Source organism: Anguilla anguilla, chromosome 11, assembly GCF_013347855.1.
Source record: "Anguilla anguilla isolate fAngAng1 chromosome 11, fAngAng1.pri, whole genome shotgun sequence".
NCBI classification, from domain to species: Eukaryota; Metazoa; Chordata; class Actinopteri; order Anguilliformes; family Anguillidae; genus Anguilla; species Anguilla anguilla.
The window spans coordinates 10,487,763-10,514,781 of NC_049211.1; the positions used below are offsets into that span (position 1 = coordinate 10,487,763).

The 27,019-nt window shown below is 40.7% G+C and overlaps 2 protein-coding genes across 5 annotated transcripts in view; one reads left to right on the forward strand and one right to left on the reverse strand.

Annotated features, from left to right (window-relative positions):
* Window positions 1–5,937: 5,937 nt before the first annotated feature.
* On the forward strand, window positions 5,938–7,462 carry her3 (hairy-related 3). The gene is made up of 4 exons (XM_035381352.1): window positions 5,938–6,059; window positions 6,164–6,259; window positions 6,578–6,659; window positions 6,786–7,462. Exons 1-4 carry the CDS (start codon window positions 6,006–6,008, stop codon window positions 7,304–7,306), a joined length of 753 nt encoding a protein of 250 aa, XP_035237243.1. The 5' UTR covers window positions 5,938–6,005; the 3' UTR covers window positions 7,307–7,462.
* A 3,989-nt stretch (window positions 7,463–11,451) lies between these two features.
* The window catches only part of LOC118208346 (probable G-protein coupled receptor 153), a 48,275-nt gene continuing 32,707 nt past the window's right edge, over window positions 11,452–27,019 (reverse strand). The window contains exons 4-7 of one of the 4 annotated variants that reach the window (XM_035382932.1): window positions 20,177–20,366; window positions 18,010–18,039; window positions 15,297–15,316; window positions 11,452–14,852 (exon numbers count right to left, since the gene is read on the reverse strand). In XM_035382932.1, the coding sequence (XP_035238823.1) occupies window positions 14,076–14,852; window positions 15,297–15,316; window positions 18,010–18,039; window positions 20,177–20,366 (1,017 nt within the window). In that variant the 3' untranslated portion in view covers window positions 11,452–14,075. Of the gene's footprint in view, window positions 14,853–15,296; window positions 15,317–17,237; window positions 17,423–18,009; window positions 18,040–20,176; window positions 20,367–27,019 lie in introns of all 4 variants that reach the window. The other 3 variants (XM_035382934.1, XM_035382933.1, XM_035382931.1) reach the window with 3 other exon arrangements.

A 27,019-nucleotide genomic window follows, 5' to 3' on the forward strand; every position in this document is an offset into this window, starting at 1 on the left:
CGATTAAAGAAAGAAATAAAGAAAAGAAACGGCATTCTTACAGTTGGCGGTAAAAAGAAAATAAAAATAACACGGAATAGTTTAAACAGGGCTATTGCTAAATATAACCTATTGCTGTTCCAATGTCCGCGCATAAAGTGGTATTATTGTTGTTGTACCACAAAGAGATTGCCTTTTTAGGAATGACATTACATTTTTTGTATTTCAGATCTTAAACTATTTAACGTTTTCAATAATACGTCCATCTGCAGCTACTAGTGAAACGATTTATTCTGCTTTTGTCTGTTTTAGTACAGGCACCAGCAGCCACATTCACTCTTTAAAGGGACAGCATATTTTTTTTGCTTCAAAATATGAAGCGAGGAAAATCGGAGGCACGCCTCCGGGCCTTTGAGCCGTACACTCCGATTTTCCACTTTTAGGATATAAAAGAAATACCCTGGGAAACTAGCTTCCCCCGAAGAATACAATACGGTGTCTTTATTTTCGACTGCTCCCCAACGCTTGAAGAAATGCGACCGTTTTTATTTATTATTAGGCCTATACTGTCAGTCCGTGGGGTTCGTAGGTATGCACTACGAATAAACAACTTGTCGATTAAGATATTCTGACCTGGGCCCACTTGTTTCTTTTAATACTGTCTTTTTTTTTTTTTTTTGAAAGAAGGCTTCTACGTGCTGGTCGAATAAGTCTGGGCGAATTGTTTTTCTAGCTACGACACAGTCGTTGAGACCAGCCCGCATAGTCTATAAGTAAATAATTTTGATGTATGGACGTACAACTTGATCAGAGCGCTTAATCTCTTTAAGCGTGTCTTCATTGTATCTGTACAATTGAGAAAGTTAGGCAGGTGTTGGCTACAGTGAAATTGAATGGTTAATGTTTGTTTCGCGATTGTTGGAAAGTGAGTATTGAGGAGAGGTATTGTTTTTACTTCCCTCAAGAACAAATAGATTATATTTTACTTACGCTTGGTGTTTTAGTAAGACATTTCTCATTATTTTTGGTTACATCCACATTTTAAATTGTATTGTTTAGCCCGTTTGAAAAGGGATGTTAAACTCCGCAAAATCACATTTGATTGAGATGTTGATTCACCATTAAACAATTTCAGGAAAGTTCAACGCAAGATAGTAATTTTTAAATTCCCAGTCATTTTGAAGTTTCTTTGAACTCCTTGGTTCAGTTAAACGATGAAAGGCCCAACTAAAGGACAATCTCTTTAGTAATGGTAACGCTATGCTTGATGTACATTAGGCTGGAAGTTACAAAACAGAAGTACACACTTTTCCAGTAGGCTACGGATTCGTCAGACGACTTTATAGTTCGTCTACAGATCTTTGATCTTTTGAGTTACACAATGAACAAAGGACGCATAGATTGATGGGTGGTTAAGATTTACCTTGCATGTGTTTTGTGTACTGTTTCGTATGGCGGGTGTTTACTCAATATTACCAAGTCAACTTTTTCTCAATTATTTTATGTTGCTATAGATGCCACTTTCTGTTTAGTCGTAAGCTTGGCGCACTTTTTGTTGTTTAATTTAGGGGTAGACTCAGTGTACAAAAGCCTATTTATTCTTATTCAAATCTGCTTCGAGTACTTTTGGAGTAAATGGCAGATGTTTAACAATTCAAGGGGCTTCCAGTCTCCAGAACTATAGTGCTTAACAATGAAAAGGGGTTTCTTTTGTTAGTCACTTGTCTCTTTCAGAGGGAACTCGGACAAAGGGTTCACCCTTCGTCGAGTTATAAAGTTACTTTCCACTAGTTCATTTCGGCCCTTGAGAAAACCCAAAGCGATGTTAATGTGCACCTCTGTTCCTTTCAGACTGTAACCCGGGTGCACACAGCCAAACACGGCCTATTGTGCGACTAAACCAAGTAAAGACTCTTAAATAACCTGGAGACCAGTCTATAGAAATTCATGATATTGCATGTTTGATCAGAGCTCCGCCAACAGACCCGTCGCGTGGCATTTATCCCGTATTTTGATTAAAGGAAAAAATTAATAGACACCTGGTCGATTCCGTCACTCCTGTGATTATACGTGAATCGTTTTCATCGGGTATTTTGTTGATGATTTCGGAATGGTTTTTAAGGCGGTCTCCGAATTCGCACTCAGAGGGTTCATTATCTCTCCGTTACTTCTGCATTTTAAGCACTTCTAATGAGCTACTGTATTTACAAGCTCAGCACATCTAAATGTATCTTCCTATTGCTATGTCATATTAAGGAAACAAACTGCCAAGATTAAATCAGAAAAAAAATCGTTGAACAACTATGATATGCGTATTTACGCATATTGGTATTCTCGCTTAGGCCTCTGACTTATTTTACACGGATGGTTCCGAGCAAGAGTCTTGGATTATGCATTGTGTTGTTGTGGCATCGTGCGTATTACGCATGCAACTCTGAACTTCTTTCACTTTCAACTTGCTACTTTATCCCGGCTTTCACTTGCTAATCAACACCAGAATGCATTTCAGAAGAAGTTTATTGCGGGTAATTGTATAATTGCTTCACTAATTGTTGTTAACAAGTTCTAGAATACTCCAATTATTACAACACTCGTTTCAAGTACCCTGTTGTTAACCATACATGACAAAGGAGTGTTATGGTTAATCATTTACCTGAAGATACTGAAGATAAATAAAAGTCAAGACGCTCATATATGGAAACCTTTCTTTAAACATACCATCCGCGTTGCATTACTTCTTTATGGAAAGTTGTTTTCTAAGGAAATGGGATTCTAAAATTGCATTTTATAATCCCTCCACACTAAGAAACTTTTTTAGAGTCTCAGCAATGTTATTTATCCGCAGTTGTTTCCCAGGAATTATATAAAGTAATATATATATATATATATATATATATATATATATATATATATATATATATATATATATTGTGTGCCATTCAGTCATTTCTAAAGTAAGCGCGCAAGACCGTGTCTCAGCGGTGACGTATTTTCATTGCTTCAGAATCGCCTGCCATTCTGAAAATCACCACGGTTCTGCTTGTTAAAGTTGAGCGTGAAAAACACAGAAATTAAAAAGGAGACCAGTGTGAACAATAGAGAGAAACCAGCATGCACACACTGGATAACTGAGGTCCAATTTCATACTGATTTAGCGGTGTATTATTGCACTTTAAAACTACACGCATTGGTGTTACAGCAATTTTTCGGTATATTATACGGAATTGTGTTTAAACCAGTGTTCAGAATCTACCACTGTCGGGGCAGGCAATGGAAATATTTATTTTAAAAGACAAAATATCGTATTACCCACCTGGTTGTGTAATTGCTTAATGTTCTTAGATGTTTGCAAACATAATATCCCCGTTTCGTACGTTTAAGATACAAACACACGAGAGGAAACCTGGTTGTCAAGTGATCGTTTATTGCATTGATTGGGTGCAATTAGGTTACAAATTGGCTTGTAATGCTCCACACTTTAATGCTTTGTTCCATTTTGTAATACACACCCGTTGGAAACAGGTTGTATTATTTGTAATGGTAGTACAGTTTCCTAATTTATGGCTAATTGCCCGGTGTAACGTGCACAGAAGTAACGAAGTAATATTCCATATAGCTTCTCTTAACGGAACCTGACTGGATAAATAGGCTACGTGTCTTTGCGTAATGGAGAATAAGACATTTTATTAGAATTACTTGAAAAAAGGTGCCTTTTGCTGTAGCCTAGTTTTCTTAAACTTCTCCAAAGATTTTTCTTAATACCACTTCTAAAAATATGTGTTATTGTGGTAATGTATCTGACACGTTTTCGTTTTTAGCACTGAACAACTAAAAACAACATTGCCTAGAATATAAAAGTGCATTGTTGAAAACTTGAATTAAAGTCTGTTTATTGTAAAGAATAACACATCGAGCGTTTATTTGCTCTTTCAAACGTTCCCTATAATCTTAATGCAGACAGTCGATTTACAAGCGATTGTTTAGCGACTGAATAAAAAAGGCTCTAATTGTATTTTTAAAAATTCCCTTTCAAAGCCAGTCAAAACAATGTGCTTTCGTGTTTCAGAGTGGGTTAAATCTTTGATTGGCTTCTACTTTTGTGACCGGGGAATGTAATAAAGGATCAATGGCTGCGCTAGTCTTACATACACTGCAGCCCTTTCATCAACTCTTAGGCCTCCTGACTGCACACACAGATGCTAATGCTCACTGTTTTCCTTTTCCATGCCATTCGTCCAAGTGGCCACAATTGGAACCTAAACAAACTCATTGTGTCTTAAATCAAACCCAAGAGACTTAAGAATCTTTCAAAATAGTGTCTAGAAGCCTATTCAGCCTGTCGCGTGTCTTACAATTAGTCCCGTTAAAGATTCTCGTGCGCGTTTAATTTATGAAAAAACGACACTTCGCTTTTTGATAATCTTCAATTTTGTTTGTCTGACACGACCTGCCATTCAGGGGAATGCTATTTTTCCACCAACCCCCGAAATTTGAACTGCAGAGTCTTTGAAAAGGAGAAAGCGAAGGCATCTAAATGATTATATTTACTAACGAGTTCGCTGAATATTTCCACTGACGACTGTAAAATCGCTGAATGAAAGGGAGACATAACCGTCTGTAAGCTATTGCCAATTTGCCTCTTTACTTTCAAAATGACTAGAGAGGCATATGTTGCACAGATGACGGCAAAGAAAAAGCAAAAACACTTGGGCCTCTTCGACTTTCCCAAGGGTTGAGCCTTTTGACAGCGCAGCGTGGAGAATCGGGGAGCAAGAGCCAACAGACAGGAGGCGTTGCGACGATTTTCTTCGCTGCTAGGTTTCGCCCAAAAGAATAGAGAGAGACAAATTCATTAATTATAAAATAAATACGTTAGAGTATTCCTAAAATATATATTAAATATCGACCAACGTAGATTTATCTGGGCAATGAACTGGTTGACCATGTTTTTGCGAGGCCGCGTGTAAACGACTCCAGTGGTTCTTTACTGCAGTCTAGGGTGGGATTTCTTTAAGGGGTGTCTGATATTGGCATAAAATCGAAATTCTGTGAGGACATGGACAACATTACCACGGTGCTGCCTTCGACTCCACAGCGTGAAACTCAGAAAGAAAGGAGTGAATAGCAGGAGCAAGTAGAAGTCCCAAAACAGCACAATACATTTACATTATTATTCACATTATGCAGTGATTTTATACGCGTTTTAGGTCATATCATCTACCTACCTGCTTCAGCTGTAATGTTTCCGCTGAAACGATGCAATGGTGGGCCAAGCTAATCACACAGTATTGCAAAATCATGTGTGGTTAGTATGTTGAACAAAATCAATATAGGAATAAACTTTTAACGAGGTCACTTAGGGAACCGGTATAATGATATGCATTTATATTGGTGCGATATTTATGGGAATATAAATTTATAGCTATGCATTCTTAAAACTAAGCCTACGTGTTGTAGCCAATTTTATGATGCAGAAAACACTGCTAAAATCCACGCTTGAAGCAAAATAATAGATTTTCATTTTATTAGATATTATTTTATAATGTATTCATGATTCGTGGAAAATACTTCCTCTATTTAAGGTGATGTAAATGAATTGTGATTGAATCTTAAATTACTTAGTAAAACACTAAGGAGAGAATCTGTACTTTAAGAGTCAAACAAGATATGCCTACTGTGAAAGCAATTTTGTATGTAAATAGTGTACTAATCATTTGGGTACAATTCCATAATTTAAAGCATGACTTGACATATACGTATTTTTTGAGAAATGGAAAACAAAATTCAATTATTTTGTTTAGCCTGTTGTCGATGTCTCTGGTATCTGACAACTACAAAGGAAGTCACATTAACTGTGTTGCTCATTTCTGGGCGCGGGTGGGCATTCGCTGCATTCAGATGTAAAGTGGGTGCGGTTATAAATTGGCCCAAGAGGCGGAATTCCTTCACTCTTGCACTCTTGCACTGAGAGAAGTCAGAGAGCACATCTGGGTATCTGCAAGCAAATCGTGTTTTAGCCATTTGAAATGGTGGCGCCATCTGAGTGTTCTGTGAAGACCAATATCTTCAATGGGAAAAAGGTGAGCGCTTTTTTGGTTCTATATACGGCCACAAAACCCGCCTGATTAATGCCCGAATTATTACACTAATAGAAGCACTGACCTTATTTATTTATTTTTGCCAGGTGTCCAAACCCTTGATGGAAAAGAAGAGAAGAGCCCGTATAAACAGATGTCTGGATCAACTGAAAACCCTGCTTGAAAACTACTATACCAATAATGTAAGTTTCCAGTGAAATACATCTGAAACAATTGCGCGTTTCCAGGACATTTCCAAAATGGCAATAGAATGGACTTTGTAAATATTTTCTCTTGGAATTCGAAAATTAATCAGTCGATTATCCACGTGCCCTATGAAATAAATTGTGACTGCAATTAACCATGGCCTCAAATTAAACAAACAAAAAAAGACTATTTATTGAGTAAATTTTTTATTGACAAAATCTGTCTCTTGAATTTTTTTATAACAGTGTCCATTCATCGTCTTTCATGTTGTTGAAAGCAGTTTAGTTATTAACTTTTTTACACGTATTTTACAGATCCGCAAGCGCAAGCTTGAAAAAGCAGACATTCTCGAACTGACAGTGAAACATCTGAGGAACCTTCAAAAAACCCAGCATGGTGAGTTCAAAGGCCTACTTACTAGCTTACTACTTAGTCCTATATAACAGACCTCATAACACGACGTCAAACGTAGTCAGTGGTCTACGTGGAATGTAAAACATGTCTCCCTCTCTTCTCTTTAAGGTCCAACTGTCAACGCCAAATATGCTGAGTACCAGGCAGGGTATCGAAGTTGCTTGACCGGAGTGAACCAGTACTTGCTGATGGCAGACAACTCAAGTGCAAGCACCTGTTTAAACCTTCTGTCGCAAACAAGCAATATTGTCTCAGCCGAGGGAGTGACAAAAGGTTCCAGGACCACGGACAGCGACGCCGCAGTAGTAGCACCGGGAAATGCAGCATTGCCCCCGCGCTCAACCACCGCAGGAGACGAGTCGAGCCAGGCGGCTTCCACGCTTTGCGATCCACAATGTGCCAAACCGCCCCCAAGCTCGTACATAAATATGTGCAGTGTTCCAACATCAACAGTGAGAGCGAAGGGAGACAGAGAACAAATCAAGGGACGGCGCTACTCACATAACTTCGACAACAGAGGAAACAGACTTTTCAAAGATGTATATCCCAGAAATAGGTGCCACACTGAAGGCCAAAATTATAATGCATTGGTGGGAGTTATATCGCCGAGCTACTGGCGACCTTGGTAAAAACGAGTTTTTAAAATCGATTTTTGCCTAATTGAATTTTCCCTATGTACTGAATTGCACTGATTAGATGTCATAATGTTTTATATTTCCTAGATTTTTATGCTGTATAAAATAGGCTATATTTTTGTAATAAAGTCAAACTTTTATAAAAACTCATTGAGCTTTAAACTGTTTCATTCAAACACAAACACACACACACACACACACACACTTCAATATTACCTGTAAAATTTAATCTGTAATTTCAACTCAAACGAATGGCTTTTAACACCGACACCAGGCCAACATTCCACCACTCTCTCTCTCTCTCTCACTCACTCACTCACTCTCACACTCACTCTCACTCTCATTCACACACAAAGTGTTGTTGGAGAGTGAACCTACATATTGTATTGTCCATCTTTTTGGGAGTCAAAGAAGGAAATAATAGTACAGTGACCACAGATAGGCAAGGTACTGCCGCGTTTATGAGATTTCTGGCCGCTGTAACAGTAGGCACGGTGCTAAGTAACATTTAGGAAGCTGCACAGTAAAATGTCCAGAATTAATTCAACTCTTCCAGAGTGGGACCAAACGTTATCTGTTAACGGTTTAATTAAAACTGTTAGAGTTGAATTAACACTGGACTTTTACTTGATTGTGTATATCAGTCAATCCCCCATCTTTAATAAGCCAATTAGGCTACTCTTTCATGTCAAACCTACAGCAATGGTATTACAAGTAATGAGAAATTAAGTGCGCTTAAAATGGTCACATCAAAGAAATCATGATGGTAATGCCAATTCTGGCCTTTGTTCGATGTGAAACTGGACGTTTTCTGAATATGACGGGGACCTTTACTCCGGCTTTTAAAAAAATCATATTTTTCAAAGGAGATAAATAAAATAATACATGCATTATCCAGTGTTTACTAAATTAAAAGTAATCGCACTTCAGCTATAAGACGTCTGAACGTTTTTAGATAAATCTCAATTCACATCGTGTCGACACATCGAAATTGTGATTGAGAACTATGCAACATATTTCGTTGATATGTCTTCGATAGAACAGAACAGTAAAAATGTAGCCTCTCAAATGCCTCCTGGCTATATTATAAACACGTAACTGAGACTCCAAGGGTGCAAGGACTGCCTGCACATAGTGCGCGTGCCATGTGGCGCTATTCATCTCTTTCTTCTCAAGTTTAACGCATTAGTACCGAAACAGTCGCGCGCAAATCAACTGCTTGTTGAACACCACAGCAATTTTCTGCTGCTAATTATTTACACGCTCGCCCGCTAGCTGCATTTGGTAGCAATTAGCTTTAACGAAAGGATTTTGTATATATTTTGATAGGGTAAGTAAATTACACTACGCATTAATCAAAGCAATCAGATAATGATGCCATTGCTGTTTTAAAAGGTTCTGGGAAACGAGGTTAAGTTAAATGTTACAAATGTTATCGTTGCTGATAATGTGCATAGAGCCCAAGATTCAGGCCTCTGCGAAATGAAATATAACGATTTATAAAAAAATAAAAAGGGGCCCCTCCATCCATCGTATTCTGAAAGTGGTAGCCTATGTGTGTGTGCGCGCGCGTGTGTGTGGTGGAATGTTGGCCGGGTTTCAGTGTTAAAAATCCGTCTTTTGAGTTAATTTTACAGAGGATGGCACCTTGCGGCGAGGAGAATCGTGGGAACGCCCTCGCGCCTTTCAGACGGCATTCACGATCAGTAGTGTGCAGAGGACATTCAAAGGGTAGGGCTCGCGGAGAAAAGGACGCCTCTTAAGCGAGGAGAGCTAACATTTAAGGTGAAGAACAGAGAAAATATTTAAATTAGGTTGGATAGATGGCAGAAGTTTATTCCTACCACCCCCTTGGAGGGGTAAAACGTTAGAGTATGGCTAATACAGCCAAATAAAAAATAAAAAATGTGACAGGAAAAGGAGTAGCTGTACACGTGTAAACCTTTCGACATTGTTTAACTGGAACGATAACAGGAGTGCAAGAGACCCACTACAACGCATATTTTCTTAAAAACATTTCCCAATGTTGTTCATGTAACGTTGTTCAGTTTGACCACAGCACAAGTGTAGAACGGCCGATAGAAGAGAGAAAGGAGCTATTTGCATTATACTGTGCCTAGCCAAGCGTTCATAAAAGCTAGACGTGTACCTAATGCAATAGAAAATGCAAAGACCCATTTGGCCTCACCCAGAGAAGAAATTGGACAGTAGATGTTCAATTAGGGCTATTATGTTTTCTGATAATATTTCAATTCCTGTTTTCTATGATGGACCATATTATAAAATTTCAATGGTAACACTGGAAAGTAAATACATCAGTACGGACGCCGACATCAGTTACCTTTAGCATGTATGTCACTAGGACCATGGATTAAAACAGCTTTATTATTGACTGTCTATATTTTGTTTTGCAGGTTATATAAATTATATAATTGTGTTTAATTCTCAGCTTTTGTTTTGAATCTTTTTGTTGTCGTTGCCAGTGTCGTTTTGGGTGGTTTGCAACTTGTGTGGCTCTGGGCGAGAGGCAAGCTGTGGCGTATAATTAGCCATATAATTGCTAAAATTGGTGTATTAAGCGTGAGATCCGGGTCGCTGCTCGATTGCACTGCATTAATACCGTGGAATTTCTTTTTTGAGGTGGAAAAAGACAGGCAATATGGTTGAGTAGGTTGCTGGGACAAAAGGTGGCAGGGTTTTTCTAAAGCTAGGATAACGCTCTAACGACTGCATTCTAGGGTATCTCAGCTGGTCTAGGTTTCTGTTCATTTGGTTGGCTGACATTTCCCGAGTAGGCCCACTCGTCATGTTGACGAGGACTGTTAAATCCATCATCAACGTGGGAGTTGTACACATAGTAAACATAAGGTGCATCTATGCCTATTTAATTTAATTTCCGTTTTTTAATATAAGCAATATATACCCAATATATATACCGAGTACGTTTAAGTTCATGACGACAAAGTTTGTGGCAAGCGGTATGTAACACTCACAGCACCAACACCTGGGTGAAGGGATGGTTCCTTAAACAGACTGCAAATGTTGTTTTGTAGTTTATCATCCAGACAGACAGGAAGAGCCGAGAGGAAGGGCATATTTTGATTATGAGTAGTTCCTTTCGTTCTCCACATTTCTCTCTTTCCTCACATCTCATCTGTTCAAAGGAGTTTGTTCTAGAACTCTGCAGTCATTTTAGATTTACTTTTATGCAAACTCCTGGATTTACTTTCAAGCAAACTCTATCCTGGTAGTTCTGCCCGTGAGGCTTGCCCGTGGTTTGCAGTAAACCCTGTGAGGTTATGCTGGTGTAGTGTCTTTATTTTAGTCTTTGATACATCTATGCCTACATCCTGGAAAGTGTTTCTTGATCTGTTGGACAGTTCAAAAGGGGGTTTTCTTCACAACTGACAGTATTCTTTGGTCACCTACTCTGATCGATTTATTCTTACTTTTCACCCACTGATGGCCTGCTTTGCTTGCATTCACACTTCTTTGGTCTTCGTGTTGAGAGAGAACAGCAACAGACTGCAAATGCAAATTTCACAACTAGAATCAACTCAAGACCTCTTGTTAGCTTTCTTCTGCATGAATTTGTGACGCCCAGGAAATGGGGGGGGGGGGGTCCTACATGGATCACCTGATATAGATGTAAATGCTGACAAATTAACGCTGACAGACTCCAGTTTATCTTCATATTTATTGTTTAATTTCAAACCCAATGGGGTACAGAGCCAAACGTGAAGAATTCACAGTGAAAGTGGTTTGATCCCAAAACTATTATTTTGCAGATGATTCCAGTTTGTTGCATTCTACCATGTACCATATGTCATTTCAGATTTTCAAAAAATGTTACTAGTTTTTCATCCTAAATTACAAGATACATTTGAGCAAAACTTGGTATGGATAATTTTAGAATATCTACAAATGCTTTTCAAATTGCTAGAAATGATTATTATTATTATTAGTAGTAGTAGTAGTAGTAGTAGTAGCAGTCATTGTAGTAGTAGTAGTAGTAGTAGCAGTCATTGTAGTAGTAGTAGTAGTAGTAACATATGGAAGATGGATAATTTAACATGAACAATATTATTCCTTCACAGGTTCAGTTTGAATATGCAAGGACAGACTACAAAAGGTAAGAATTCGTCTTGAAACATTTTCTTTATTTCTTTCTGCTCCTTACAGATTATAACCTTAAATTATTTCAAAAAAGTGGAAAACATCAATAAAACTGAGCTGTGAATGAACCCTTTAAACAAAATCAGTGTCCACTTCATCCTGCACTTCTGCAAAACATCAACAAGGAAAGAATCACTTTTTATTTATTTTTTACAAATGCAAAATACACGTAGAACATTTTTAAACAAATGGCATGGGTTTCATCCATTTTTATTTATATTCGGAATAGATTTTTAGTCCTCTTGAAACAAATCATCATTTGAACAACATAGACACCAAACAATGTCCATTAATTTGACAATTATTAGTAGCTCTAAAAAGAAAATATGTTACAAATGTAGATTCTGAAAACTACGATAAAAACAAAAGAAAATCAGTTTGGAATGAATGTGTGTCCGAATGTCCACATAAAAAGTTTCAATTGTAATCCAAATCTGGAGATTTTGAAATCTGGGGTGTCAAACAACAGCAATAGCAGCCTGATAAGCTTTGTCTTGTGTGTATAATGTGTTTTAGTAAGCATGTTAGGTAAGCATTAATAAACCATTTAAGGACATTTAATTCCTGTTAATCAAGTGTCAAAGAACACATTCTTTCTTGTATTAAAACTTTGCTCCAATCACTTTTTTTTTCGAGAGAGAATGAGCTAGTATAATTCTGCTAGTAGTGTGCTAGCTAGTATACTATTCTTTTTAGTGGTGACAGGAGCAAGGAAGGTAGGCCCACTGCACAGCTATCAAAGGCTATCAAAAAGACATATGAATTCCATTTCAAGTCATGGCTGGTAATTTGTTTCCCATTTCACTAAACCATAATAAGTTTATTCATCAGATAGAATTTTTTTCTGTGAGTGAGGTGTTTTTGTTTCTTTCAGAAATCAAATAAGGTTGATTGCAAATTAAGTGTAGAAAAATCCAAAACACTAGGAAATCTAGGCTGAAAGGACTTTTATGGACCAAAATGATTTAGATAGGAAAGTCATTGTTCCTTTATAAGTGACGTCTATCTCCTGCACTGCTAGGCTATTTTTGAAGCAGCAAAATTCCCAAGCACCATTAGTAAACTTTAATAATTTAGGAGTCCATTTTCTATCTGGGCAATTCCATTTTATTAGAGCATTGTTTTAAAATGTTGGCAGTTGTTTTGTCATTTCTTGCACAAGTTATGCTTATCATTAGCTGACTTGGGATTTGAATTCTATAGGATAAATTGCATAAGAAATAAATAAAATCACACTTTGCCTGGCTTGAGCATTGAGGATTAAGTGCACTGGCGATCGATTGTATGTATATCAATCTGTGAGAAAGTGTGCGCATGCATGGATACATGTGCATTTGCAGAGATATGGTGAATGGTACGCATTATTTTGATATTTGATTTCAATCATCACCATAAATAAAAAAACAAAAAACAAACATACCATACATCCAATACTATCTGCCACTGTTATGTACAAATCTGAAAGAGCTACTCTGCGGAAATTTAGATGACATTCCAAATCGTGTTTTTTTTTAAATTCTGTCTTTGGGGCTCATACAAATGAATACTCTTCCAGAGACATGTGAAAGAATGTCCACACAGGGACGAAAGGTAATGTAACCCAAGTCTTGTGTTGTGAGAACGCAATATTTCACTATTTGTTGATATTTGTGTGTTGAATTTAGTATCACAGTTTAACAGTGTGATAAAGCGTAACAATAGGGGTGAAAATGCATAAAAGTGGAGGAAGGTTGAGGCAGAAACAGATAGACCAAGTATTAACGAAACATAACTGCTGCACTGCTTGCTTACATACATTTCTATATAAATGTGCTGGTAAGCACTTGGCTACAAAGGCGTTTGATTTCCTGGAATAAACTGGCAAAAAGTAGCCTCCTTATTTTCCATCGATTCCTGTTTCATATATTTGAAACTGTAATTTAAAAGACTTAAAGAGAACCATCAAGCAGAATCTGACAAAACAGGAAACCGAATGTAAACAAAGACAGCAAATTATGTATAGTTCTAAAACATATTTCTATGTGCAGAAAAGTAATAAAATAGCTTTGTTCCTCGTTACCTTGTTCGTTAATTTAAGAAAATAACACACAGAACCACCAATAAGATAACTAAAGAGGAAACAAAGCCCATGAAGCGAAGCAGTGAAATACTTTTGTGAGATAACTCAAATGAAATGCTTGTGTTGGAGTTGGAGAGGAAAGCTACAGTGTAGCATTGAAATGTTCTCTATGTACAGTTAGCAGCTGTCCCTGCACTACACAGTCCCCCTCCACCGTCGTCATGTTTGCCGATTTTTTTAACACAAGGGCCGACATGAAGTGTGCGAAAAGCCACTCGGAAAGCAATGCCAGTGGTCAGTCCCAGACGAACGGGAGGAACTACAGTGATACGGGTCTGCAACAAATGATAAACGTCTGCACCCAGCCCACACCGCTCCCCAGATATGAATTTTTTGTCCCAGTTGATATCTTGTTCCCATATTATTACAAAAAAAATAATCAACATTCCACACTTAGAATGAACAAAAAAAATCAGTAATAATAATAATAATAATAATAATAAGAATAATAAAGGCTCCACGCCTCCCCTAGGTGGTGGACCCTATGGAATCTGAGTGAAAGGTGATGTATCCGGACGACGCTGAAGGTGAGCTTAAAAAACTATTTGTGCTTCCTTTGCTCTCAACTTTAGTCAGGTTCTTTTGATCCGCCCAGCTGCCGCCCTCCCCCAGGCCTGTCCTGAACCTGTGGGCAGAGTGCGCCGGGGGGGCCAGTTCGGACGTGCGCCTCCCCTCCGGCAGGCCGGGGTGGCAGCCCGAGCCCGACGCGCAGGGGGCGGAGCCGCCGGCCTCCCCCGCGGCGTCGCCGTGGCGACGGCCGGCGCGGCGCCCGGCGGAGTTCTCGGGCAGCTCGACCAGCACGCGGCGCAGGGCCTGCGGCTCGCGCTCGAAGTCGGTGAGCGGGAAGTGCGGGAGCAGGACGATGCGCTGCTCGTACGCGTCCGGGATGAGGGAGATGGCCGAGGCGCGGCGGGGGCTCTTCATCGGGCTGGGCAGCGGCGTCTCGTCGATGAAGTTGATCACCTCGTCCCGGCTAAAGCACTTAAAGTCCTCCTCGTAACGCTCGCCGCGGGGCAGCTGCTTGAGAGAGTGCACGCTGTCCTCGGACTTCCTCCTCTTGCGGTAGGGAGCAGTCTCCTCGTGGTAGGAGACCAGGCTGCTTCTCCGCCTCTCGTGGCGGGGCGAGCTGTAGTGGGGGATCCCAATGATGTCCTCCGTGGAGCCCCAGCGATGGAGGTAGGAAGGGATCTGACCTGTGCTCCACATGTCTGTTTCGTCGTGGGAGTATCTTCTTGTAGGGGGCACCTGGGGTAACACACAGACGAAAGGCGTCAGGACTGTGGTGGCGCGCGCCACTGCACATGCACAGCTTAACAGAACTAACGTCTATACTGTTGGAATTTTATTTATTTTTTTTCTTAGCATTGCCTGTCATTAGTTACTGTTCTGGCTTCATGTGTACAGAGGAATCAATGCAGACAAAAGAGGGTAAACCCCTTCGATGTTAAAATTAGACCAACATCAGAAATTACATCATAGCTCTTAGTCTTTTTTTCAGCATCTTTTAACTGTTGGCTTTCAGATTGTATTTTCAGTTAAAAGTAATTTCTGTTTTTGCAATGAATTATTGTATCACTGCTGAGTTTGTTTTTGTAAAAATTAATTAAGAGTGCTGACAACTAGAACATATGCATACTGATGTTGAAGGGTATTGAGTGTTACACATGTATGCTGGAAATTGATACTCACATTCCACATTGTTCTGAGGACTATTCAAGAGAGACATAATGTCAGACTTTGGAGATAGAAAAAGCCACTGAGATATCCAGAAACATACATCACAAAGCTGCCACTAGGGTGCGCCCGTGTCTCTGTAACTTTTAAGTGAGCGAACGCCCGCAACAGAAGATACAGTAGCCTTATGTGTGAAACGTGACCAGCAGAGGGCAGCAAAGCATTCATGGTAGATGCAGGGGGACAGGTAAAAATGAAACCTTCCTTCACAATGCACAATGGGAAGGGAAATTAGGCTAATTGACTGTTAACCCAATTTAAAATTGCACAAGCGCTGACAGAATATGAGCTGCACAGCAATTGTCAGTCACTGTTCTTTAATGAAAAACTTTCAAATTGGTGATGCTTTTTGAATACATACATACAATTACCTCAAAACATCAAATGAACACAAGCTTTTTTAAAATATTCATTCACAATATTCATAATAATTCAGAAATTTACTGATGCATTGTGTCCAACTCTATTCATGCTTTAGCACAACTATAATTCCAATCATATACTAGGTTAATAAAGTGAAGAAAGTCCATTTGATTATTATTTTCAGCTAAATAACATGGATAGATATGATAAGGTTGAAAAAATGTAAAACTCCTTTCAAAACTCAAAATTCTTTCATACAGATTTACTCCTGCATGAAAGGGTGGATGACCTGATGTTGTGAAATGATGGCTACTGTATCGATAACTGTATTTTCCCCCCAATCGAACATTTCCATTAACAGGAAATTGATAGATTGTAAGTAGAAATAGGTAGGTTAGAACTATAGTTCTCACAAGTCATTAATTGCTACGTATTTTGTTGCAAGATACCGAAATAAGCTTCATCTTTTGAGACCTATACAAGGCTTTGCGGGCTTGTGCAATCAACAGAATAATTGGGTGTTACTTTTGCAATAATAAAATGGTGCAGCGATGGTAAATGTCTCAGGGGGGTGATGTGCTCAGCCAGTGCACTGGTCAGGTTGAGAGATGTTTGTTCTGGGGATGGCACCTCCAAATCCAGCCTTCAAGTGCCTCATATCGCCGTACCTATGCTAATCTGAATGAAGTTCATTTTTTCTCTTTTACTCTCAGGTAAAGACGGCGCCGGGCCTCAGTTCAGCGAGACCCCTGGGGCAATTATTATTGCCCCTGCCTTCTAGGTGCCTACGTGCCTTCAACTTCGCTACAGGGAGTAACTGGTGTAACGCAGAGCGTTATGAAGAAGAAGCCTTTAACCAGCACTTGAAGACTACATGTGGAGAGAGGTATTTCAGAGGTTCAGGGATTGAAGAGGAGCATTTCACACCTCTACTAATGATTGGCTCTGTCTGGCTGCAGGCAATATGACGTGACTGAGATTAGAGGATTTAGCTGAAAATATATGAACCAATTATTTAATGAGGCTGCTTAAGTGTAAGATATTCTTTCTGGAACTTGAAAAAAATGATTAGATTTTGAACCATTATGTTCCATAGTTTTTTGTTTGCATCTAACATTGAACCTGTCAGTAGCATGCTTTGACCCTGTCTCTGAACTCTTGCATATCATATTTTTCAACTGCATAGAAAGCAGATGAAAATGGTAAATTCAACATGTCCTTCATAATATGAATCATGCAAATTAACTGTTCATAGCAAGACCTCAAAATGCATATCCTATTTGGAAGTACAGACTGTTGTTGGTCATATTTGCCAAATATTAGTCAGCCAGAATATTCCTTACAGTCATTTTCTCTGTACTTTTATTTCTAGAGCGTGATTCATTTTCATAGTAAAACTATTCCAGCAGATCACCAAAAATGATCAATAAAGTTGCATGACAAAGATGAATGCCACTTTTACATGCACATTGTTGATTATAAATGAAGAATTTTGTGTAAATTTTAGGATTAAAAAAATCAATAGAAATATACCTGCAAATACTGCATTTTATCTTCCTGTAGTTCCCTCAATGGATAACCTTGGGGGACCCCCCTTTCTAAGGTTGAGAATTCGTACTTGGCAATACGGTCTACCGTCATGATATCACCAGCGGAGCTATAGTCATATGGTCTGTCATATATTAAGTCCGGATGAATTCCGCCATCCTGGCTGTTTTCTGCAAATGCAGAAAGCATATATATCAGGATTAAAAAAAAACGTGCTCAAGTACACAGACAGACAGACAGACAGACGTATAGATAAAAGAAACAATCCATGTTCTTTCTCTTTTTTTGGTCCGCTTTTCAAATTTTGAATTTTCAATGAAAAACGACCGGAATAAATCATCACTTTATATGCAAGTGCAGTCTGAACTTTTGAATAAACTGACTGAAATTATGACTTTTGAGGTCTAGTACATAGAGTGCCTGAGTGCTTCTGAATTCTGGGAAGCAGCAGCCTGGTCCAGAGTTAGTATGGACCGTCTGGGTTGTACAAATTGGGAAAATCTAACCCCACATAACAACAACAAAAATAGTAATTTAGAGCCATCATTTTACATATAATGTTGTTCAGTAAATATATGAAAGAAATGTGATTACATTTCAAGATTCACTTTCAATCAGTTGAAGTATAGTGTAAAATGCTGATCTTGAGGCAAATGTGGGTCATTTGTTAGATGAAGGATGAAATTAGCTATTGCACAGGCAGCTTTGCATGCGAAACAGAAGCTTTGTAGGCAAGAAATAACCCTTTTATACATACAACTGAGTTGTGTTATACAAGGCAAGCCCTCTGAAAAGAAGTAGAGAACTGGTAACATTCAAATCAAGCAAAACTATAAGGAACTTTATTCTTTCTAGTGAAACAATCAAATCAATGTCACAAACGGAAAAATATAAAAAAAAGATTGTGGGTGGAGGACGGGGTGGGGGGGGCAACAGGCCACAATGATTTTTAATAAGGACTGTTAACTGTTTGAAAAGTTTGAGTGCTTTGTCTTACTGTGGATCCTTTTAGGATCAGTGTCAATCATGGTAATGTCTCCCAAAATATTAGCATGAAAGTACAGTCTGGAGAAAGCTATTTAGAAATGTCTTTGATCCACATAACCACAAAAGTACACCCAAAACTTTGTTGAACTGGTCAGATTATTGAGTAACCCATTTTAGAAATTCCGACTGAAAAATATGTGAATACTTGTGACAGCAGTTAAAATATGCACTGAACACGTCTCTGCCTCATCCACTGGAACTGGAACCATATTTGGAAAATAGAGTTCAATTCCAGCTTTGGACAAGTGGACTAGATATCAACCCTTTAATGAGAGTTTCATTGACATTTTGAGGATAATGCAGACTGTGATATTCTTGCTCATAAGGCTGGGAGTTGTTAGTAATTTAGTTGTAACAATATGTTTTCGATTTAATGCAAAAAAAAAAATGAAAAGGCATTAATAATGAAACTCTTACATGTCATTATTCTAGAGGTCAGTCCCTGTGGCAGTCAAACCCACATCCTGCACTTTAGAAAGTAGATTATTTTCAGATGCACTGTAATAGTACATCCATTGTGGTTATTTCACCTCAAGCTACCCTAGCTGCAACACATTCTAGTTTGTAATGAAATGTAAAATAGAACTTCTGCAGGACACATACTGTTGTATGTTTGCAAATGGTCACTGGGTTTTCTGTTTAAGTCTCACCATAGGATCTGAACCAGTTTAATTGGATCGTTCATTAACCACAGCAAATACAACCATGGACTTCTTGCTTTAACAGAGAATCGCCTTGAATCACTCGCTTCAAATCAGTCATCATGAAAACATGAAATCTAAACAGATGCCCTTATGACCAGATGCACTGGAGTAGATGTCAATGATTCTTTCTACAGTAAATGCCATTCGTTTATTTGTTTAGTACACCAGCAATGCTTTCACGTTTTTTTTTTTTTGGTTTGCAAAAATGAAATCACACTATAATCTGACCAATCCTGCTTGCATTTCACAACTAAAAAAATATTGGAACAGAAAGATGCTCTATCCTAAATTTATCTTAATCTCTCCACAATTAATCTTTATCATAATGCGAGCAATTTAATCAGTAAGCACAGAGTTCACATACACACAATGGTAGGCATCAGGGATGATTTTAAATAATACAATAAGACAATGTGAAATGGATAAGAGGAGAATGATGTGAAGGAAAAACAAAAGCTCAGATTCGATCTAAGCACATTGTGCTTTTAATTTTAACTTTCTTAATTTTAACTGCTGAATTTACACGTCTTCCTTTTTTGACACCAACTCAATATTTTGTATTTGGCCATGACACACAGAAATTTTAAAGTCAGGTAAGTGAGTTTTTGTTAAGTAACAAAACACACTTGCTGAATATAATTTATCAAAGTTCAATGTAGTTAGATTGAATCTTGGCCAATATTATCAGACAAAAGAGCAAAAAAGAAATTGTCTATGGTACAAAAACGATGATAAAATAAGTCTTGATACTGCGACATTCATGTGACTCAACAGTTACGCACACAGTTTGGGAATTTGACATAAACTGACACACTGAGCAATACACATCATATTCAGAGAAATAATTCAAGTAAATTCAATTTTCCTTCTAAACATCTATGCCTATTGGTTAATATGAACATTTTAAAAAAATCATTAATCAAAAACAGAACTTTCAAGTCTAACATCTAAAGCACTGTAGTCAGCTCAAACCATCTGAAGCCTGAAAAAAATCACTTCCCTGACACAGCTCACTGACTCTTTAAAAAAGTGAAGCTGTGCTGTGGAGACCTTTCCTTCTACCTAGCCCCACCCCCCTCTCTCTCTCTCTTTTCGTCTGTTCCCCCCTGCTCCCGTCCCCCCCGCCCCCCTCCAGCTTGCCCCGTGTACGCGCGCGCTCCCACTCTGGTCTACCTTCGTCCACGTCGTCGTTGGACATGATGGCCACGCACTTCTCCCACACCATCTTGACGTCGGCCCTGTAGCGGTCGCAGGCCCACAGGAACATGGGCAGCAGGATGGACTGGGCGATGGAGCACCACAGCACGCACAGCACCATCCAGCCGTACGAGCGCTCGTACTTCAGACTGGCGAAGCTCACCACCTGGGGGCGCACAAGAGCACAGCCGGCTACTCCACAGGCACGGGCGCACAGCGGAGAGGGTGAAGGGACGCACACCTGTACTGTACCACTGACTGACACAGGGAAACCCCCCCCCTTGGACCACTGAAATGTGTGGGTTTGCAGCATGTTAGACAGAAAGTTCAATACAGGCAAAAGTATACAAAATATTTCCGACTAAGCATGCATTTTCATAGTCAACCCCGCCCTCCCAAAATCTGCAGTTCACCCATGCATGCTGTAAGCCACCCCACCCCACGCCCCATTTCAGTTATGTGTCACTACATTGCCTCTCTACACAGGAGAAGTCAGTGCTCACAACCTCCGCCACTAAGCCTACTGCCCATGATCACCAGGGACCGATGCATTTTAATAGTGACTGTATCCTTTTTTCACTACCAGAAAGATTTCCTCCAAAGAAAGAGAGCCAGGGAACTGCAGCAGTGAGCAGTACTGTGGCCTGTAGTGGGCCTGGAACTTGATTTGTCACCAGAAGTTCGGAGGCTCAAATCCCGAGCGGTGCACTTCTTGTTATACCTTCAGGTAAGGACGCACTTTATCAAACTGTAATAAACTGAACAGGATGTATCGTTATCAGCGTAAGTGGCCTAGGATAAGCTGGTTTTCCAGGCAGAGAGATAAATAATGATGCCGGGAGACTAGGCAGCCCGCAGCAAAGCTTTGCGGAGGGATTTATAGATTCTGCATAATACCTGATGACAGTGGGGCTCACGGATCCACTGATCGCCTGAGCGTTAAGTTGTATGAGAGCGGCTCGACACCAGGGTACGCTCCAGGTGCTTGCAAGGGTTGGAAGGAGATACTGTACATGGCTTCCATTTCCCATGATTCCGTCTGACCACAAACAAAAGTCAAGTGTTTTCAGCGGTTTTGAGTTCAACTCTGACCATGTGGAATTGCAGCGGATGGCGCACAGCGGGCGGAGGCAGGAAATATCACGGGGCAGACGCGCGTGCCTTTGGATTTCCGTGGTACATTCCGAAGCATCTCGCATCCCGTGGTTCTGGGGCGGCGTGGTGCAGTGGCAGGTGTTGACATCCACTGTCTAAATGTGGAGAAAGCGGCTCCTGAAATGCGCTTCGCTCCAGCATGACACGAGCACCGTGAGCTCAGTCATACCGCACGGAAGCCATTTTGGAACACGGCACACGCTCTTCAAACTCATGAAAGCCAGTCTATATTTAGCAAAGGATCCTGGGAGTCGAGTGTGGATAAATACATTTTAAATCAATTCTACGAGCTTTATGTGTCCGGAGCCGATATACAACAGTTCTCTGCAAAGGGCACTTATTAATGTAAAGACTGAGCGCAATTTAATTTCTCATGCATTTAAATAGCCTATTACACATGAGTAAGGAGCCAGAAAGAGACTTCGATACTCATAGTTGCAGGAATTATGATCCTTTGGGTTATTACGAGCTTTGGCCTTTTCCAACAATCCCTCTCGCATCACATCGAGCCAGCCTGCCAATAATCCTGCAGGTGGGCCATGGCCCAGAGCAGCAGTTACTCAGAAACAGCGTGCGAAAACACTTTTATCAAGGTTCAATCAGCATTCATCCTTAACGTTCACTTACAGCTAAATGCAAGTGTTGGCTTCTTTTTTTGAGACGTAGCTTGCCGACATAGGGTTGGTTAACACTGAACTCACCCTCTTACGTTGGTGGAAAAAAATAAACCACAATTTCTTTTACTCCTGAGTAAAGTAAGGACAAGTGTAAGTTAAGGACAAGTATTTTTTGAATCCAGGCCTGCTGCACATCATTTGAAGGAACCTCTTATGGACGGTCGATTCATTCTATGCACACCATCATAGCACTGACTGGCAAGTAGGAATGGTCATGCTGTGGCCACTCCCCAGCTGACTCACACCTGAACTACAGACAGTATTGAATGGCTTTGTCCTCTAACCAATCAGGTGACGGGGGACATCTTCAGTGCAATTACATTTACATTGTCACAGAGTTACGTTACACCATCACATTATCACTCTGCAACCTATCAGGGGATGTCAGACTCTAGGGTAAAGCCAAAAGAAAGACATTTAAAATGTAATTTGTTTTCGAGGCAGGGATGTGATGGAAAATAATGTATTTTTAATAACATCCTTTCTTTCCCAGACCTTCCTGCACTCTTTTGCACAGCACAGTCAAAAACAAAATTTAAATGTGGCCTAAGGCATAAATTTAAATCTTTGTCTCCGCTTTCATTTTACTCTTGCACAATTTTTCATTAGGTTTAGCAACCACGACTACAGCCAGCACGAAGTTTAAAGCATTGGAAACATTGTGGTCCCCTACTCCACATAATAAGTGAATACATTTTATGTGTCCCAACCCCTGTAATAATGTAGCCTGACATATGCTCAAATATTGTTTAAAAAAGTTTTCTAGAAAAACAAAACAAAACAGTATTTTCATAGTAACTGGTGCAGGGTGTGTAACTTATGTTTTGCTTGACTGGTGTAAATGTCAATGGAAAGTGTATCACAAAGGAAGTGATTTATTTATTGTGCTGTATCCCATGATCCATCTTAACTCCTGTCAGATGCACGATAGTGCATTATTGAAGGAGTCAGTTAGAAGCCTGTCTCTTCTGAGCCCTTCAATAAGACTATAGCCTATCATCTTCACATCTGACACCACACTTTCAGTTGGTGAGCAGTGTTGATCCCACACTCAATTTAACTTTACTTAGACAGCCTTTTGAAGGCGGTGGACTGAAGCACTTTGCATGAAACACATTTAGAGCTGAATATCCTGCGAAAGAGCGTTCATCCAGACTCCTTTTCGAGACTGCAGTGAGACTAATCAGGACACACTGAAAGGAACTCCGCCTGCCTTGGGGGGCTTTAATGTCATCATCACTTATCACCTCAGTCTCTCGGCACCTGATTGGCCGAGCGTGTCAGAATCTACCCGCTCTCAGCCGCATCTTTCCCTGCTTCCACACAGGGCCATTCACAAAATAAAAGATACAAAAGGCTGTAGAGTCTGAAAGCCAACCGAAATGCTTCAAATCATGTAGCATTCGGCTGTGTTCACCTGACAGCTGTCAAGGCATCGCCCCTTGGGGAAAAAAAAAAAAAAAAAACAGCCACAAGGGAATGCAGTCGCCATCCAAGCCATTAAGGTTTTAACTGGATGTTTGTGAAATCGAAAACGGCTACTGGCATCAATCAATGGGCCCTGGCACAGACTGAAGTCTTCCCCATTGATTTCACAGTCGGTAGAACACAGTGGAGTATCCACAGACACACTCTGTCTCTCCCCTCCACTCCCCTTTCTCTCTCTCTCTCTCTCTCTCTCTCTCTCCAGGATGGACAGCCTCCACCTGCCCTGAGGAACAGTGAACACCTCATCTTGGGCACGCACCTGTGTCACGGAGTTAAACGCACGAGGTAATGGACGACGATTATTTCCGCCGCGCCGCGTACGATTCGAAAGGCCTGCTCTCCACATTAAACTCCTGCGTCTGGACTGGAGCGTTGCTATGGAAACCAGAGCGTTGAAAGGGGGAGTGTTAATAATAAACCGTGTCCTGAGCCCCGGGGGTTGGCGAAGAACTTCGGAGGGAGAGCTCCTGTAAGCTCGCTATTGGCCAGGAGCCACTCTGTTGGAGCTATTTTATTATGTTGCCTCAAAACTGCTGTGTTATCAAATTTAAGCAAAAAATGAATGATTTAAGTGGATTGTTTATTTAGTAGGCTACTTTCATGTTTACCTACCTGTTAAAAGAAAGCCTTTGAGAAAATCAGACCAGATTTTCGCCGGAATAATACCCTATTTAGTGCACGTTGGTCACTGCCCTGGGGAACCAGCTGTTTGGTAATCGTTCATGAAGTGGGAGGCGGTACGGTTTTTGACTGCATTTCACGCGCGTTTTCATGTTTGTTCATTTAAGTTAAATAAATAGCTGTCTTTAAATGGCAAAAGACGAACTATGAAGCATTGTGTCGTACTGAATGCGCGTGAAGACACCCACTCACTTGAACCGCGGCGGCTCAAGCGGAAGCCACAAGTCCAAAATTACGTTTGAACGTGGAACGTCGTCTGAACGGGGCTAAGACAGATCCTCGTTTGAAAGTGAGTTAACTGATGGAATGACAACACTTTCAGCAGTGGATGATGGAAAGCCTTGTTGGAAGTTAGTTTGTAAGTTACTCATATAAAGGAATGAACTTAGCCTTTGAATGCAAAGATACTTATGGGTGACATAATGGGAATGCGCTAATGTAACACGGGAAACGAATGCATGTTGTATTGCATTTAAATCTAAAACGAAAGATTTAGATTTGAAAGTCATTGACTTTTCGGTACCTCTTTGGCTCAAACAGAAGTCGCCAAAACACGCTCCGTTATGATGCCCCACAACACTGAGTTCAGATACACTATTTCCGAGATTCTTTTTATACCATAGTCCACTATGCCTCCTTGTATCGTAATAGCGAGCTGACAATGAATAGCTGCGGCTGGTTGCCATGGGATAATCCATTTAATTCCCGCTGATAATGAGAGCGTGAGTTGGTTTTACTGGAATACCATCTGCGTGGATTCCACAGCCTCGGGTTCTAAAGCCTCACACATGCCGTTAAAACTGAAGCAAGCCTTTGGGGACGATAGGCTACCAAAACGGGAAAACGTGGTTGACGCCAGCTGAGCGGACGTCCCTGGAACGCAGTGCGCTCACAGCGGGAAGATCCGGGGGGGAGGGGAGGTGGCCTCTGGCGGCAGCGTGGCCTAACTGCCCCCGGGCTCAGCGGAAGCAGTGCGAAATCCACGCCTCTGAGGGACGGGGACCCCTCCCTTAAACCAGGATCCACTACCGCCTGCCGTCTCCCAGTCCCAACGCGCCTGGTGTCATCTTACAGCCAATCACAGTTCCTGGAGACTTAATTATGCCACATCTGGCAAACACAAGCTCAAAGTGCAGCAACCCAAATCTATGCGACAGGATGAAGAAACGCATGTTCAATTCTAGATTGACTGTGGAAGTGCTAACTACAGGCTGAAGACAGGGACTGTCATGACTGGCTTAATGCCAATGAACCCCTCCAGATAAAGTGCCATCTTTATAGTAGACCACAGTTTACATCCAGTACCAAATCTGAAAACAGTCTGTACAATGGACCCGTCTGTATAATAGACCATTTGGTGCATAGACCAAACCCTACACATTGAAAGTACAGTCTTTACAATGCACTATAGTGTATACTCAGCATCCTTCATCTGGAACTAGTCTGTATAATGCACCATAGTGTATTCCCAGAATCCTAAATCTGAAAGTACAGTCTATATAATGCAGAACGGTGAATACCCTAAAAATCGTACCCCTACCCGCAGTTGGAGTTCCACCTTGGATTGGGGCACCTTTGCAGCTATGCTGAGTTAGCAATGGCTCCGCTATTAATAATTTGCAATTTGCAGAGCGGCTATAAATTGGGCGCCTGAATTTAAGCTGCTGCCGGCTACTGGAAATGATTAAAACCAGTGATACGTGACGGGGCCCTACGTCTCAATGCTTTCCCAATAGGAGCAATGGGACAGCTTGTTCCATTGGACGGTATGATAACAGGGAGCCACCATGTACACCTTACACCAGACTCATTGCAGGCACAGATTTATCGAAAATGAACTGGAACTAATTAGATTTTCCTACATTTGAGTGTCGGCAGCTGCTAACAATTGTGAAATGCAAAAAGAGGCTGAATTAAGTCCAGTTCAGCCCATATAAGCATGGAACTGAACTGTAACTCCACATTTTTCCTTCCTCTTCTGTTTATATCACTCTATCAGCGGGCCCCATTTTCTTCATAAAACAGCCTTGTCTTTTGCGCCCAGAAACCGTTTACAGTAATAACTAACAACTGTGTCAAACCTTAGACTCAGTTCATGCAAAGGAAATGTTTTGTCAAGACGATACCAGCGCACAATGCAGTTAATTGCTCCTCATTACAAGCAAAGAAGCATAAACCAGGAACTCATGCGCTCTAAACTGCAAGCGCTCTTCTGGAGGGGGAAAATTCCAATTCAGTTCAAGACTGCTTCACTGGCATGACATATTACAACGTACTGTAATTCATTACCGTTCACAGGCCGCTAATTAACCATCTAAACACATAAAGCGGGAAGAAAACCTGACATTCTGCTGTGGCACTGATGCAGCAGTCAGAGAGAGAGAGAGAGAGCAGCCCTGCAGTATAGTATAGGCCTGGGGTAACTGGGCTGCGTGTGTGTGGGGGGGGGATATTGGGGGAGGCACGCATTCCCCGTAGCCTCTTACTGGTCTTGGTACCGGTCCCTGCCCCTCCGCTGGAGCAGAGGCCCTCCGCTCTGCTCACCGCGAGTGGAATTACACACGCGCTCACGCGGTGACCTACATCCGCTGCCCCAGATGAGGTTAAACGTGAAGGTTCATTTAAATAATAAAGCAGCGCAAGGATTCAGCGTTCTCGTCGGGGAACATTGGCTGTTTCATTAAGAATGATGGCTGTGCCGTTTTTTTTCTTTCTTCCCTGACCCATCACAGAATGCTCAGCAGCCCCTGCAGATGGGTCCATTGCTGATTTAAGAGGCCCTGTCAACCCCCACCCCCACCCCCACCCCGAGCTAGCT